Source organism: Dipodomys spectabilis, unplaced genomic scaffold, assembly GCF_019054845.1.
Source record: "Dipodomys spectabilis isolate Male_0828 unplaced genomic scaffold, ASM1905484v1 ptg000140l, whole genome shotgun sequence".
NCBI lineage: Eukaryota > Metazoa > Chordata > Mammalia > Rodentia > Heteromyidae > Dipodomys > Dipodomys spectabilis.
The window spans coordinates 27,585,942-27,598,802 of NW_024870817.1; the positions used below are offsets into that span (position 1 = coordinate 27,585,942).

Consider the following 12,861-nt stretch of genomic DNA (forward strand, 5'->3'; position numbering starts at 1 on the left):
AAAAACCTTTTTTTTTGGAATACTTTTTCAGAGAAAAGTTGCCAAAATAACTTCACATTATTTCATGATTATTGCCCTTAAATTCAATAGCACTTAAAGTCTCTGAAAGCCTAAAGTCTTCTTTTAGCCTGAATTTTGTGTTTCAGGATTGTTAACAACATTTGTGTATGTGTACACACGTATGCACACACCCGTATTCGGACTTAAACTCGAGATCTTGAGCACTTGCTTGGCTTTTTTTTCACTCAGAACTGGTGTTCTCCCACTTGATCTACACCTCTGCTTCTAGCTTTTTGCTGGTTAATTGGAAATAAGTGTGTCATTGATTTGTTTGCCTGGTCTTTCTTTGAATTGTAATCTTCAGATCTCAACCTCCTGAATAGCTAGTATTATAGGTGTAAGCCACCTTTAATTTGTTTTCTTTAAAAACAAAGCAAACAGAAACTTAAATAGGTACTATTTCTCATGGCAATTTGGTGTTGGTTAAAGAAATACATAAAATTGGACTAGATATGTACTAACTTTATGAAGCTGGAATTATTTCTCTTGGCCATGGTTATTTCTTTTTCTTTATTTCTTTTCTTACTAACATTCTCTTCACTTAATAACAATTCCTTTTTCTTGACAGTTCCCTTATTTAAGTTCATACACTTGAAACAGCTAGCGCTGTACCACTTGAGCCACAGCGCCACTTCTGGCCTTTTCTGCTTATGTGGTGCTGAGGAATCGAACCCAGGGCCTCATGCATATGAGGCAAGCACTCTACCACTGAGCCACTGTTTCAGTCCCACTTGAAACATTTTTTAGGACTATTTTTCTAATTTTTAAAGTTTTTTTAAAAAGATATAATGGCATTTATAGTTTGGAGTAATTATAAAATACAATATAAATGGAAGATATTCTAGAGTTCTATGTTTTAACATTTGTAGTCAATCTTACTTGAAAGTTAAAAAAAACAAGCTTAACTTTTTAAAGAATTGTGTCTAGAAAATTGTAGGCTTTTGTTTGAAATGTTTATGAAAGTTGTATATATTTAGCTTTACTTTGGTTTTTGCTTTAGAACATTAGAACTGAAGCAGCCTCGGTGATGTGTACATCTACAAAAGAGAAAGAAAGTTCTGAAAAGGAAGTGTCAAATCATTTGAAGACTTTTTCACAGAGTTCTGGGCTTTGTGAAGCAGATCAGGTTGTACAACCTACAGATAATGCAGATCAGGTGGTACAACCTACAGATAATGCAGAACACTTGTCAGCGAGTAACTTAAGGTACAAGTTGGTGTGTGTGTGTGTGTGTGTGTGTGTGTGTGTGTGTGTGTGTGTGTGTGTGTGTGTGTGTGTGTGTGTGTGTGTGTGTGTGTGTGTGTGTGTGTGTGTGTGTGTGTGTGTGTGTGTGTGTGTGTGTGTGTGTGTGTGTGTGTGTGTGTGTGTGTGTGTACACTTAACAAAAAACTCCCCAATAAGCATTTATTTTATAACAGTTTGAAAGTTACAGAAAGTATGTGAAGACTGACAGAAACTCTGTGTATGCATAAAACATTTCTCCTATTATTAGAATCTTATATATGGTAAATTTGGTATAATTAATGACCCAACATTAAAAAGTCCAATATTAAAAGTCCACATAGGGGCTGGGAAGGTGGCTCAGTGGTAGAGCGCTTGCCTTGCATGCCTGAGGCCCTGGGTTTGATCCCTCAGTACCATATTAGCAAAAATAAAAAAGCCGGAAGTGGTGCTGTGGCTCAAGTGGTAGAGTGCTAGCCTTGAGCTGAAGAGCTGAGGGACAGCGCCCAGGCCCAGAGTTCAGGCCCCACGACCGGATCCCCCCCCAAAACAAACAAACAAGCAAACAAACTCCATGTATACATTACATAAATCATGTTTGCCCGGTAGTATTAGAAATTTTAAGATATTTTGGGTATACCAGGAGAGAGGATTGAGGTTATTCTGGCAGTTGGTAATGAGACTAACAGCTACAAAGTTACATGTGATACACAGTCATAAGTCCACATGGAGTTTACAGACTGGTGTTTTCTCTTTCCCTCCCTCCTTCCCTCCCTCCCTCCGTCCTCCTCCTCCTCCGCCACCTCCCTCCCTTCCTCTCCCCCACAATTTCTTCCTTCTTTCCTTCCTTCCTTCCTTCCTTCCTTCCTTCCTTCCTTCCTTCCTTCCTTCCTTCCTTCCTTCCTTCCTTCCTTCTTCCCTCCCTCCCTTCCTTCCTCGCTCCCCCCAGTTTCTTCCTTCCTTCTTCCCTCCTCCCTTCCTTCCCTTTTTTCTTTCTTGTCCTGGTCCTTGGGCCTGAACTCAGTGCCTGGGCACTGTCCCTGAGTTGCTTTTGTTTAAGGCCTAGTACTCTACCACTTGAGCCAGAGTTCTACTTCTGGCTTTTTAGTAAGTTATTGGATATAAACTTTCCTGCCCTGGCTGGTTTCAGACATGGAACTTAAGATTTCAGCCTCCTGAGTAACTAGGATTACAGACATGAACCACTGGTGCCGGACCCTAGACTAGTGTTTTCTTTATGCAAAAATTGTCAATGTAGTTCTGTTTATACCACTCACATTTTTTTTTATGTTTTGCTGGTCCTGGGGCTTGAACTCAGCACCTGGGTGCTATCCCTGAGTCTTTTTGTGCTCAAGGCTAGCTTTGTACCACTTGAGCCACCTCAGCACTTCTGGCTTTTTGTGTGATTAATTGGAGATAATAGGGTCACGGACTTTACTGCCTGGGCTGGCTTTCAACCATGATCCTTAGACCTCAGCTTCCTGAGTAGCTACACTGCCACCTGGTTAACCACTCATGGTTTTTAGGGGACCATCAAACACAGCAGTATTTTCTTTTTCTTAATTTTGTTAGTACTGGGAATTTGTCTCAAAATCTGCAGTTTCTAGACAGATACTTTACTACTGGAGCCATACTTCCAGTTTGATTTATATCCCAGTGAAGAATGAGAATTACTAGCTGAGATCACCTTGGGCAAAAGCATGAAACCATCCTGCCCATGTAATTGTAACCCCTCTGTAGAGTATGTTCACAAAAAGAAAAAAAAATTAAATTAAATTAAAAAAAAAAAGAAAAAGCATGAAACCATTTTGCTTTTGTAATCTCAGAGTTGAAGTACTGGGAATGTGGTTGAAGTGGTTAACTGCTTATCTAGCAAGAGCAAAGTCTCAAGCACATTATTGCCCCTATTTCCCTCCTTCCCCCATTACAAATCTCTTAAGATTATCCTAAATTCCAACGTTTCAGTTCATCCTAAAGTTTTATAATCCTTGTTCCAAAAGCAAATCTCTTCCTCAAGAACAGAAGCCAGTTGAAAGTAAACCAGTACCAATTGTGAGAAGTCGATTCAAAAGACCAAAACCAAACTTGGTAAGAGCATCTTTAAAGAAAGAGACTACAGACTCAGAAAAATATTTGTCTGCAAAGAAGTCAGAAACACATGAAATAAAGACTGTTGTGGTACAGCAAGACGTTGAGCCAACTAATATTCTCTCTTTTCAACATGTGAGTGATAACTTAAAGTGGAATGTTTTGGGTTTTTGTGTCACTATGGTTAGTAAAATTTTCTAGGTTCCTATAATGTTTACTGTGTTTGATACTGATCATGTGCTTACAGAAACTACATTAACAATATACCACAACATTAATGTAGTTTATTTAAAAATCTTGGATATGCAAGTATGTAGTGTGTTGTATTGTGGAAAGATTATTTTGGGGGCTGGGAAGGTGGCTCAGTGGCAGAGTGCTTGCCTTGCATGCCTGAGGCCCTGGGTTCGATTCCTCAGCACCACATAAAGAAAAAAGCCGGAAGTGGCACTGTGGCTCAAGTGGTAGGGCGCTAGCCTTGAGCTGAAGAGCTGAGGGACAGCGCCCAGGCCCAGAGTTCAGGCCTCATGACCAGACCCCCCCCCCCCCAAAAAAAAACAAAGATTATTTAGGAAGTCTGGGCTGTGTTTGAATGTCTGACTGTGTAGTCACAGCCGGTTGATGTGCCTAGTTGCTTCATAGTAATTATTCCATTCTAGTTTGAAGGTAAAATAAAAAATTAAATGTTTGAAAATTAAAGCAGATATTTATTTTATTAACTTGGCTCATAATTGATACAACACCAGAAACTTTGAAATGAAATGCTAATTATCAGAAATTGAGTTTTATGCATATGATGTGATTTTTAGAACTAGGTTTAGTTATTAATATACATCAAATTCATATTTATGCATTAAAATTTTTTTTCCTCATCGGCTTGAACTCAGGGCCTGGGTGTTGTCCCTGAGTTCTTTAGCTCAAGGCTAGCATTCTACTACTTCGAGCCACAGCGCCACTTTTCAGGTAGCTAATTGGAGATTAGAGTGTCACAGACTTTCCTGCTTTGTCTGGCTTTGAACCGCTATTCTCAAATCGCAGCTTCCTGAGTAGCTAGGATTACAGGCGTGAGCCACTGGCTCCCAGCTCACTCTCCCTTTTTGAATATACACCTAGGCTCCCAGCTCATTCTCCCTTTTTGAATATACACCTAGACTCTGTGTAAACACTTATTTATAAAATAAAATATTGTGTGGGGATTTTAATTAAAAAAAAATAATATATTGGGGGCTGGGAAGGTGGCTCAGTGGTAGAACACTTGCCTTGCATGCATGAGGCCCTGTGTTTGATTCCTCAGCAGCACATAAGCAAAAAGAAAAAAGCCAGAAGTGGAGCTGTGGCTCAAGTGGTAGAGCGCCTTGAGCTGAAGAGCTGAGGGATAGTGCCCAGGCCCAGAGTTCAGGCCCCATAACCGGACCCCCCCCCCCCCAAAAAAAAATATATATCATTCCAAGGCTGGAAATGTAGTTTAATGGTTGAATCCTTGTCTAGCATGCATGAAGCTCTGGATTCAATTGCTTCGTACCACACACCGAAAAAGCTGGAAGTGGCTGTGACTCAAGTGGCATAGTGCTAGCCTTGAACTGAAGAAACCAGGGACAGTGCCCAGGCCCTGAGTCCAAGCCCCAGGACTAGCCAAAAAACCAAAAAAATCATTCCATGCCTTCTGATTTTTCTATTTAACACATTTTTTTCCCTTCCTGGTACTACTATTGTTTAAGATCACATCCTCACACTTGCTAAGCTAGCTTGCTCAGCTATGTTCTGCCACTTGATCCATACCTCCAGTCCAGCTTTCTGCTGATTATTTTGAAGATAGAATCTCTTGGAGCTTCTCTGCTCAGGCTGGCTTTGAACCATAATCCTTCTGTTCTTAGGGCTCCAATATAGCTAGGATTAAAAGTGTGAGCCATTGGTACCTAGCTATGAAAATCTTGGATCAGCACTGTGCAATAGGTTTTTCTTCTAAAAAATTCTTAATTTTAAGGTGATATACAAAGATTTTACAGTTACATAAATCAGGTAAAGAGTACTTTTTTTTTTTTTTTGCCAGTCCTAGGGCTTGAATTCAGGGCCTGGGTATTGTCCCTGAGCTTCTTTTGCTTAAGACTGTCACTCTTAACACTTGAGCCACATTGCTTCTTCTGGCTCTGTTCTGAAGAATCAAACCTAGGGGCTTCATGCGTGCTAGGCAAGCACTCTACCATTAAGCCACATTCCTAGCCTGAGTACATTTCTTTTTGGAGAGTGTCACTCCTTCCCTTGCTGTCTCCCAGTTTTTCCCTCCTGTCCCTACCTACAAGTTGAATAATTAATTTTCCACATAGTATCCACTAAGTACCACTGCTGCATTTGTTTACGCTTTGTCCCTCCATTTCTTTGCCTCTGTTGTACCAGTGCCTGTAGGCCTGGCTACTCAAGAGACTGTAAAAGGAGAGTTGTAAGATAGATGCCAGCCTGGGCAATATAGTGAGAGAACTATCCCTTGCTTTTCTCCACCTCCGAAAGGATGAGTACTGTTTCAGTGTAAAGAAATTAAGGGCTGGGAAGGTGGCTCAGTGGTAGAGTGCTTGCCTTGCATGCTTGAGGCCCTGGGTTCGATTCTTCAGCACCACATAAGCAGAAAAAGCTGGAATGAAGAGCTGAGGGACAGTGCCCAGGCCCAGAGTTTAGGCCCACAACTGACCAAAAAAAAAAAGAAAGAAATTAAAATTTATTTAGTTTTCCTATAGTAGTTTTGTCTTATTTCCAGTGTGTGGGTTTTCTTTTCTTTTTGGGCAGGCTTTTTAGTCCTTTACTGATTTACTGATATGTCTTTGGAGAATTCTTTAATTGCTCTCATAAATACCTTTGCTTATATATATCTACCTACTTCTTTGGCTGTTTCTGTGAGATGAATTTGTAGAAGTTGAATTTTTAGAAATTATATATATGTGACAGCTATTATTTTCCAATATGTGTACCCACCCTGGATGATGTTTTTATTTTTGCTTTTTTGTCTCTAGGATTCTCTAACAACACCAAGAGAAAAAGATAAGTCAGTTCAGGAGGAGGAGGCTGAAATAGTGTCATGTACAGAGACCGGAAAGGATCCTTCACCTTCAAATTCTTGTGAAACTAAAGAGGAATCTCAGTTAACACAAACCCAGGAAAATGAATTAGTTATCTTTATGGGGTAAACAGTGATACTTCCCTGACAATCTAAAATAAGAAAGACTTGAAATTTATCTTTTGGCTCCCATATTAGGGTTTGAACTAAGGGTCTTGGTGCTAAGGGTCTTAAAGGCTGGTGCTCTACCAGTTGAGACACAATGGGTTTTTGGTTCATTGGAGATTAAAAAAAAATACGTTAGTATATTTTAAAAGTTGATAAAAAGAATACTTCTTGGGGCTGGGAAGGTAGCTCAGTGGTAGAGCGCTTGCCTTGCATGCCTGAGCCCCTGGATTTGATTCCTCAGCACCACATAAGCAAAAAGAAAAAAGCCGGAAGTGGCGCTGTGCCTCAAGTGGTAGAGCGCTAGCCTTGAGCTGAAGAGCTGAGGGACAGCACCCAGGCCCAGAGTTCAGGCCCCACGACCGGACCCCCCCACCAAAAAAAAAAAGAATACTTCTTTTATTATTTATTGGTGTACCTAAGATAGAAAATCACACTAAATTAAGCACTTTCAGTGCTTTGTGGTTTTTGTTTAATGTCAACAATTTTAAGATTTATAGACCACAATACACTCAAGCAGTATATATACATAGATATATAGATACGTCTATACCTATATGAAGATAGATCTATCTAGATAGATCTGTGTATTTGCTGTATATTCATTACTTTAAAAATTGATAAAATATATCTAATATAAAGTTTGCCAATTGAATTACTTTGGTCTATTCATAGTCACATCTGTTCACATGATGAGAGCAATCATAGCACTTATCATCTCCAGAAAAACTTTTAATTTCTCCAAATTGAAACTCTATCCATTATACACTAAGTTCCATTACCCCCTTTTTCCATTTTCTGGCAACCCCCACTATTCTCTTTTCTATTTCTATAAATTTGACTATGTTAGGAGCATCATATATATTTATTGCTATTTTAAGAATTGAAGCAACTTTTTCCTTTTCTTTCCTTTCCTTTCCTCTCTCCCTCCCCCTCCCTCCTTCCCCCTCCCCCTCCCCCCTCCTTCCCTTCCTCCCTTCCTCCTTCCCTTCCTCCCTCCCTCCCTCCCTCCCTCCCTCCCTCCCTCCCTTCCTCCCTCCCTCCCTTCCTTCCTTTCCTTTTCCCTTTCCCTTTCTTCCCCTTTTTGCAGTTCTAGGGGTGAAACCCAAAGACTCACATGTTAGGCAAACACTCTAATTACTAAAATACATCCCCAGCTCCACATTAACTTCTATAAAATATTTTTGTAATCAGACTCTGTTCCTTAAGCGATTAAAAAATATTTTCAGTGTACTAGGTGAAATTTAATTTTTTTTTAATTGTAGTTTTCAGTGTTTTACAATCAATAGCTCCCTGTCCTTTTTCTAGGACTCAAAAACAAGATGATTTCCAACAAAAGACAAAGGAAAATGTTGTCCAAACTGCTCTACCACTGAGAGGCCGGCTTCATAGACCAAAACCAAATATACGAAAGGCTAGACAGCGACAAATAATGGAAAAAGGTGAAGCTGAAGACAAAATTAAGACAGAAGGAACAATAGCACAGAAAGATGAAATGAAGAAATCCCAAGCTGTGGTATGTTATTTTTATGTAATTAAATTGAGCCTTTTAATGCATATTAAAATATCAAGAGATAGGAGTAGATAGATGGCTTACACATGTAATCCTAGCTAGTTGGGAGGTGGAGATAAGGGAGAATTGAGGTTTGAGCTTAGCTTCAGAAAACGTTCTTATCTCAACTAGTAAGCTGGGTATAGTGGACTATGCCTCTGATCCCAGCTACTTTGGAAAAAAAGTAGGATTACTTCCCAGGCTGGCCTGGGCAGAACCATGAGAACCTTTTTTTTTTTTTTCCCCCAGTCCTGGGGCTTGAACTCAGGGCTTAGGTACTGTTCCTGAGCTTCTTTTTTACTCTACCACTTGAGCCACAGCACCACTTCTGGCTTTTTTTTGTGTATGTAGTACTGAGGAATTGAACCCAGGGCTTCATGCATGCAAGACGAGTACTCTTACCACTGAGCCACCTTCCCAGCCCAAAAACTTATTTTAAAAGTAAAACAAAGGGACTGGGGGATATCAACTGATAGAGCACCTGACTTAAAAGAGAACCTCCTTACCCCAAATAATAAAGCTATTCATTCTGAAATGTCAGTTTAAAACAATATAATACTCCAAATATTGCCATATCTTACTGAGTCCATCATTAAGCACACATATGTACATATATCTATGTAAAGTTAAAGTCATCATATACATGATTTCTGTGTGTGTGTGTGTGTGTGTGTGTGTGCACATGCCAGTAGTGGGACTTGAACTCAGGGCCTAGGTGCTATCCCAGACTTTTTTTTTTGGGGTCTGGTCGTGGGGCCTGAACTCTGGGCCTGGGCACTGTCCCTCAGCTCTTCAGCTCAAGGCTAGCGCTCTACCACTTGAGCCACAGTGCCACTTCCGGCTTTTTTCTTTTTGCTTATGTGGTGCTGAGGAATTGAACCCAGGGCCTCAGGCCTGCAAGGCAAGCACTCTACCACTGAGCCACCTTCCCAGCCCTGTCCCTGATATTATTTGCTCAATGCTACTGCTTTACCACTTGAACCACAGGTCCACTTCTGGCTTTTAGGTGGGTAATTGGAGATGAGTTTCACAGACTTCTGCCCAGATTGGCTTTGAACCTGGATTCTCAGATTATAGGTACCTAAATAGCTAGGATTATAGATGTGAGCTATTGTTGCCTGGCTACATGATGTTTTAACATCCTATTGATTCAAATGTTTTATATCCCTCTTTCCTTTCTTTATCTCTTTCCATCCTCTCTCTCCCTTCTTCCCTTCTTTCTATTCTTTATCTCTTCTTCTCCCCTCTCTTCCCTTTTGAAAAATTAAAGAAAAGTTGTTATAAAGGTGATGTTCAGAGGAGTTACAGTTCATAGGTCAGGCAGAGTACATCCTTTTTGGACAGTGTTGCTCTTTATCTTGCTCCTTTCCTCTTTGAGACTGGATTTTGTTGTGCAGCATAAGATGACCTCAGATTCTTGATCATCTTGCCTCAGCCATTTAATCAATTGTATGTGTGTGTGAGAGAGAGAGAGAGAGAGAGAGAGTGTGAGAGAGAGATATGTTTGGGAATTAAACTCAAGGCCTTTAGCTTGCAGTTGGTGATCCTCCACTTAAATTGTACCAGCTCTACCAAGTTTTTGTGGTTGGTCATGGGGCTTGAACTCTGGGCCTGGGCACTGTTCCTGATCTCTTAAGCCCAAGTGAGCGTTCTACCACTTGAACCACAGCACCACTTCTTGTTTTCTGGTTGTTAATTGAAGATAAGAGTCTCATGGCTTTCTTGCCAGGGCTGGCCTTGAACCATGATCTTCAGATCTCAGCCTCCTGAGTAGTTAGGATTACAGGTGTGAGCCACCAGCCCCCGGCTCTTCGAAGTTGATTTTCCTTTTTTTTTTAAACCAATCCTGGGACCTGAACTCAGGGCCTGGGTACTGTCCCTGCGCTTTTTGCTCAAGGTTAGCATTCTACCACTTGAGCCAAAGCACCGCTTCGCCTTTTTCTGTTTATGTGGTACTGAGGAATCGAACTCATGGCTTCATGCATGTTCCACTAAGCCACATTCCTAGTATTCTACCAAGTGTTTTTTTTTTTTTTTTGGCCTGGGTGCTCCCTCAGCTCTTCAGCTCAAGGCTAGCACTCTACCACTTGAGTCACAGCGCCACTTCAGGCTTTTTTTCTTTTTGCTTATGTGGTGCTGAGGAATTGAACTCAGGGCCTCATGCATGCAAGGCAAGCGCTCTACCACTGGCCACCTTCCCAGCCCTCTACCAAGTTTTTTTTTTTTGGAGTCCGGTCGTGGGCCTGAATTCCGGGCCTGGGAGCTGTCCCTCAGCCCTTCAGCTCAAGGCTAGAGCTCTACCACTTGAGCCACAGTGCCACTTCTGGCTTTTTTTTCCCCTGCTTATGTGGTGCTGAGGAATCGAACCCAGGGCCTCATGCATGCAAGGCAAAAGTGCTCTACCACTGAGCCACCTTCCTAGCCCATCTACCAAGTTTTTAATAGATGTATTTGTTTAGGAAAAAAAAAAGTTCAAGAGTGTAACCCCTAAAAATGTCAATTTCAGCCACTTTTTATTTTTGTGTCCTATTTTTTGTATATCAAGGCATAACCAAATAATCCTTCTTTGATAGCTTTTTTGGAGATCCAGAACACAGCTAATCATACCCTTTATCAAAGAATGGTTGTCTCTTGTACTAAGCATGCAGCTTTGGGAGACATGAACATGGAGTCGTGAGAGAGGAAGCAGCTACTGTCCTAGTTAGCCAGATCTTCAGAATCAATGCTGGTGTTCAGTAGGGTGACAGATGTTGCAGGCATATTGCAGTCATATCCTGAATCCTTATTTGAATAAAATAAGACTAACAACCCATTACACTTTTTTTTAATGCTTGGACAGACCCAGAGTCTTGTCTTTTTTCCCCTTCCTTCCTTCCTTCCTTCCTTCCTTCCTTCCTTCCTTCCTTCCTTCCTTCCTTCCTTCCTTCCTTCCTTCCTTCCTTCCTTCCTTCCTTCCTTCCTTCCTTCCTTCCTTCCTTCCTTCCTTCCTTCCTTCCTTCCTTCCTTCCTTCCTTCCATCCTTCCTTTTTTTGGTCTGTTGTGGGGCTTGAATTCTGAGCCTGGGCGCTGTCCCTCAGCTCCTCAACTCAAGATGAGCACTCTACCACTTGAGGCACAGCACCACTTATGATTTTCTGGTAGTTTATTGGAGATGAGTCTCATGGACGTTCCTGCCCTCGATAGCTTTGAACTGCAGTCCTCAGATCTCAGCCTCCCGAGTAGCTAGGGTTACAGAGCCACCTGCTCCTGTCTAGGCCCAGAGTCTTATGCATGCTAGCCACTGCGCTCTCTCATTGGGGTGTATAACCATCCCAAGCTACTTGTAATTTTTAACTTTGTAATTGTTGACATTCATAGAAAAGTGTTATGTAAACATATTATGGAAACAGTCATTGCAATCTTTCATTGGTTATGCAGATTGAATCTTAATTTAAAAAAAACCAAAAACTAGTGGGCTACAAGTGAACCCCAGTGGTAGAACATTTGCAAGGCTCTGGGTTTATCCTTAGGACAAAAATAAACATGGAAAGAAAATGAGAAGGAAGTAAAAATGAATACTCTTTAATGATTATAATATTTTTGAAAGTAGACACTGCTACAAAAAAATGTTTTTGCCTTATAGTCAAATGCTGAAATTGACACTGAAATTGAAGTTGTATCCTCCAAAGTTTCTGAATGCAGAATGGATGAAAATGAAAGTCATGTGGTTCCTGCAGAAAGTCTCCATGTTGACAAGACTATTTTGGAGGAAAAAAATATTTTGGAGGAAAAGATAAGGTAAGGTTGACTTTTTTTTTTTTTTTTTTACATCTGGTTGTGGGCTTGAATTCAGGGCCTGGACACTGGCCCTGAGCTCTTTTGCTCAAGGCTAGTGTTCTACCACTTTGAGCCACCGTGCCACGTCTGTTTTTCTTGTGGATAATTGGAGATAAAAGTCTCATGTACTTTCTTAACCAGGCTGGCTTTGAATTGTGATTCTCAGATTTCAGCTTCCTGAGTAGCTAGGATTACAGGCGTGAGTCAACAGCTGTAGGGTTGCTTTTAATTAGAAAAACACAACACTTCAAGGATAAAGGTTGGGCTTTTTTGTAGCTGATTTTATGAATTTTATTCTGGATTAGGTTTGTGGTAGCAGAATAGACCTACTCTTGAGCCTGATCAGGTGATGGGACCACGTATAAGGCTTATGCTTTGGAGCCCAGTTTAAGGCATTCCTTTAAAGGCCTACTGTGAAACTTACTGAGGCCTGCTAGTAATCTTGGAGTATACAGTTATTTCTTTTTTTTTAATTTTTTAATTTTTAATTTATTATTTTTTATTATTTTTAATTAAAAAAATTTTTTTAGGGTTTATTTTTTTATTTTTATTGTGAAAATACTGTACAGAGGGGTTACAATTACATGGGCAAGATAATGAGTACATTTCTTATCAAGCATTGTAGCCTCCTCCTTTATTTCCCTTTCCCTTCCCATCCTCCCTCCGCCCCCGTATACAGTTATTTCTTTGAAACTTAAAGTGACAGCCACAGACCAGAATGAATAAGTTACAGTAATAAGGATTAATATTAAACCCATTCTTAGGCTATGCAGAAAAAAGTAGCTATAAAAAACTTTTCTAGAACTGGAGTTGTGGCCCAATGGTAGAGCACCATTTTTGAGAAAAAAAACCCAAGTGAAAATATGAGACCCTGAGTTCAAGTCCCAGTACTGGCACAAAAAAATAAAGCTTTTTA

The 12,861-nt window shown here is 40.5% G+C and overlaps 1 protein-coding gene across 1 annotated transcript in view; it reads left to right on the forward strand.

The window, feature by feature from the left end:
• Nucleotides 1–12,861, forward strand: part of Bdp1 (B double prime 1, subunit of RNA polymerase III transcription initiation factor IIIB) — a 108,807-nt gene that overhangs the window by 48,666 nt on the left and 47,280 nt on the right. The window contains 5 exon segments of the mRNA XM_042690896.1: nt 1,061–1,266; nt 3,282–3,504; nt 6,369–6,538; nt 7,886–8,093; nt 11,752–11,906. Coding sequence (XP_042546830.1) covers nt 1,061–1,266; nt 3,282–3,504; nt 6,369–6,538; nt 7,886–8,093; nt 11,752–11,906 — 962 coding nt within the window.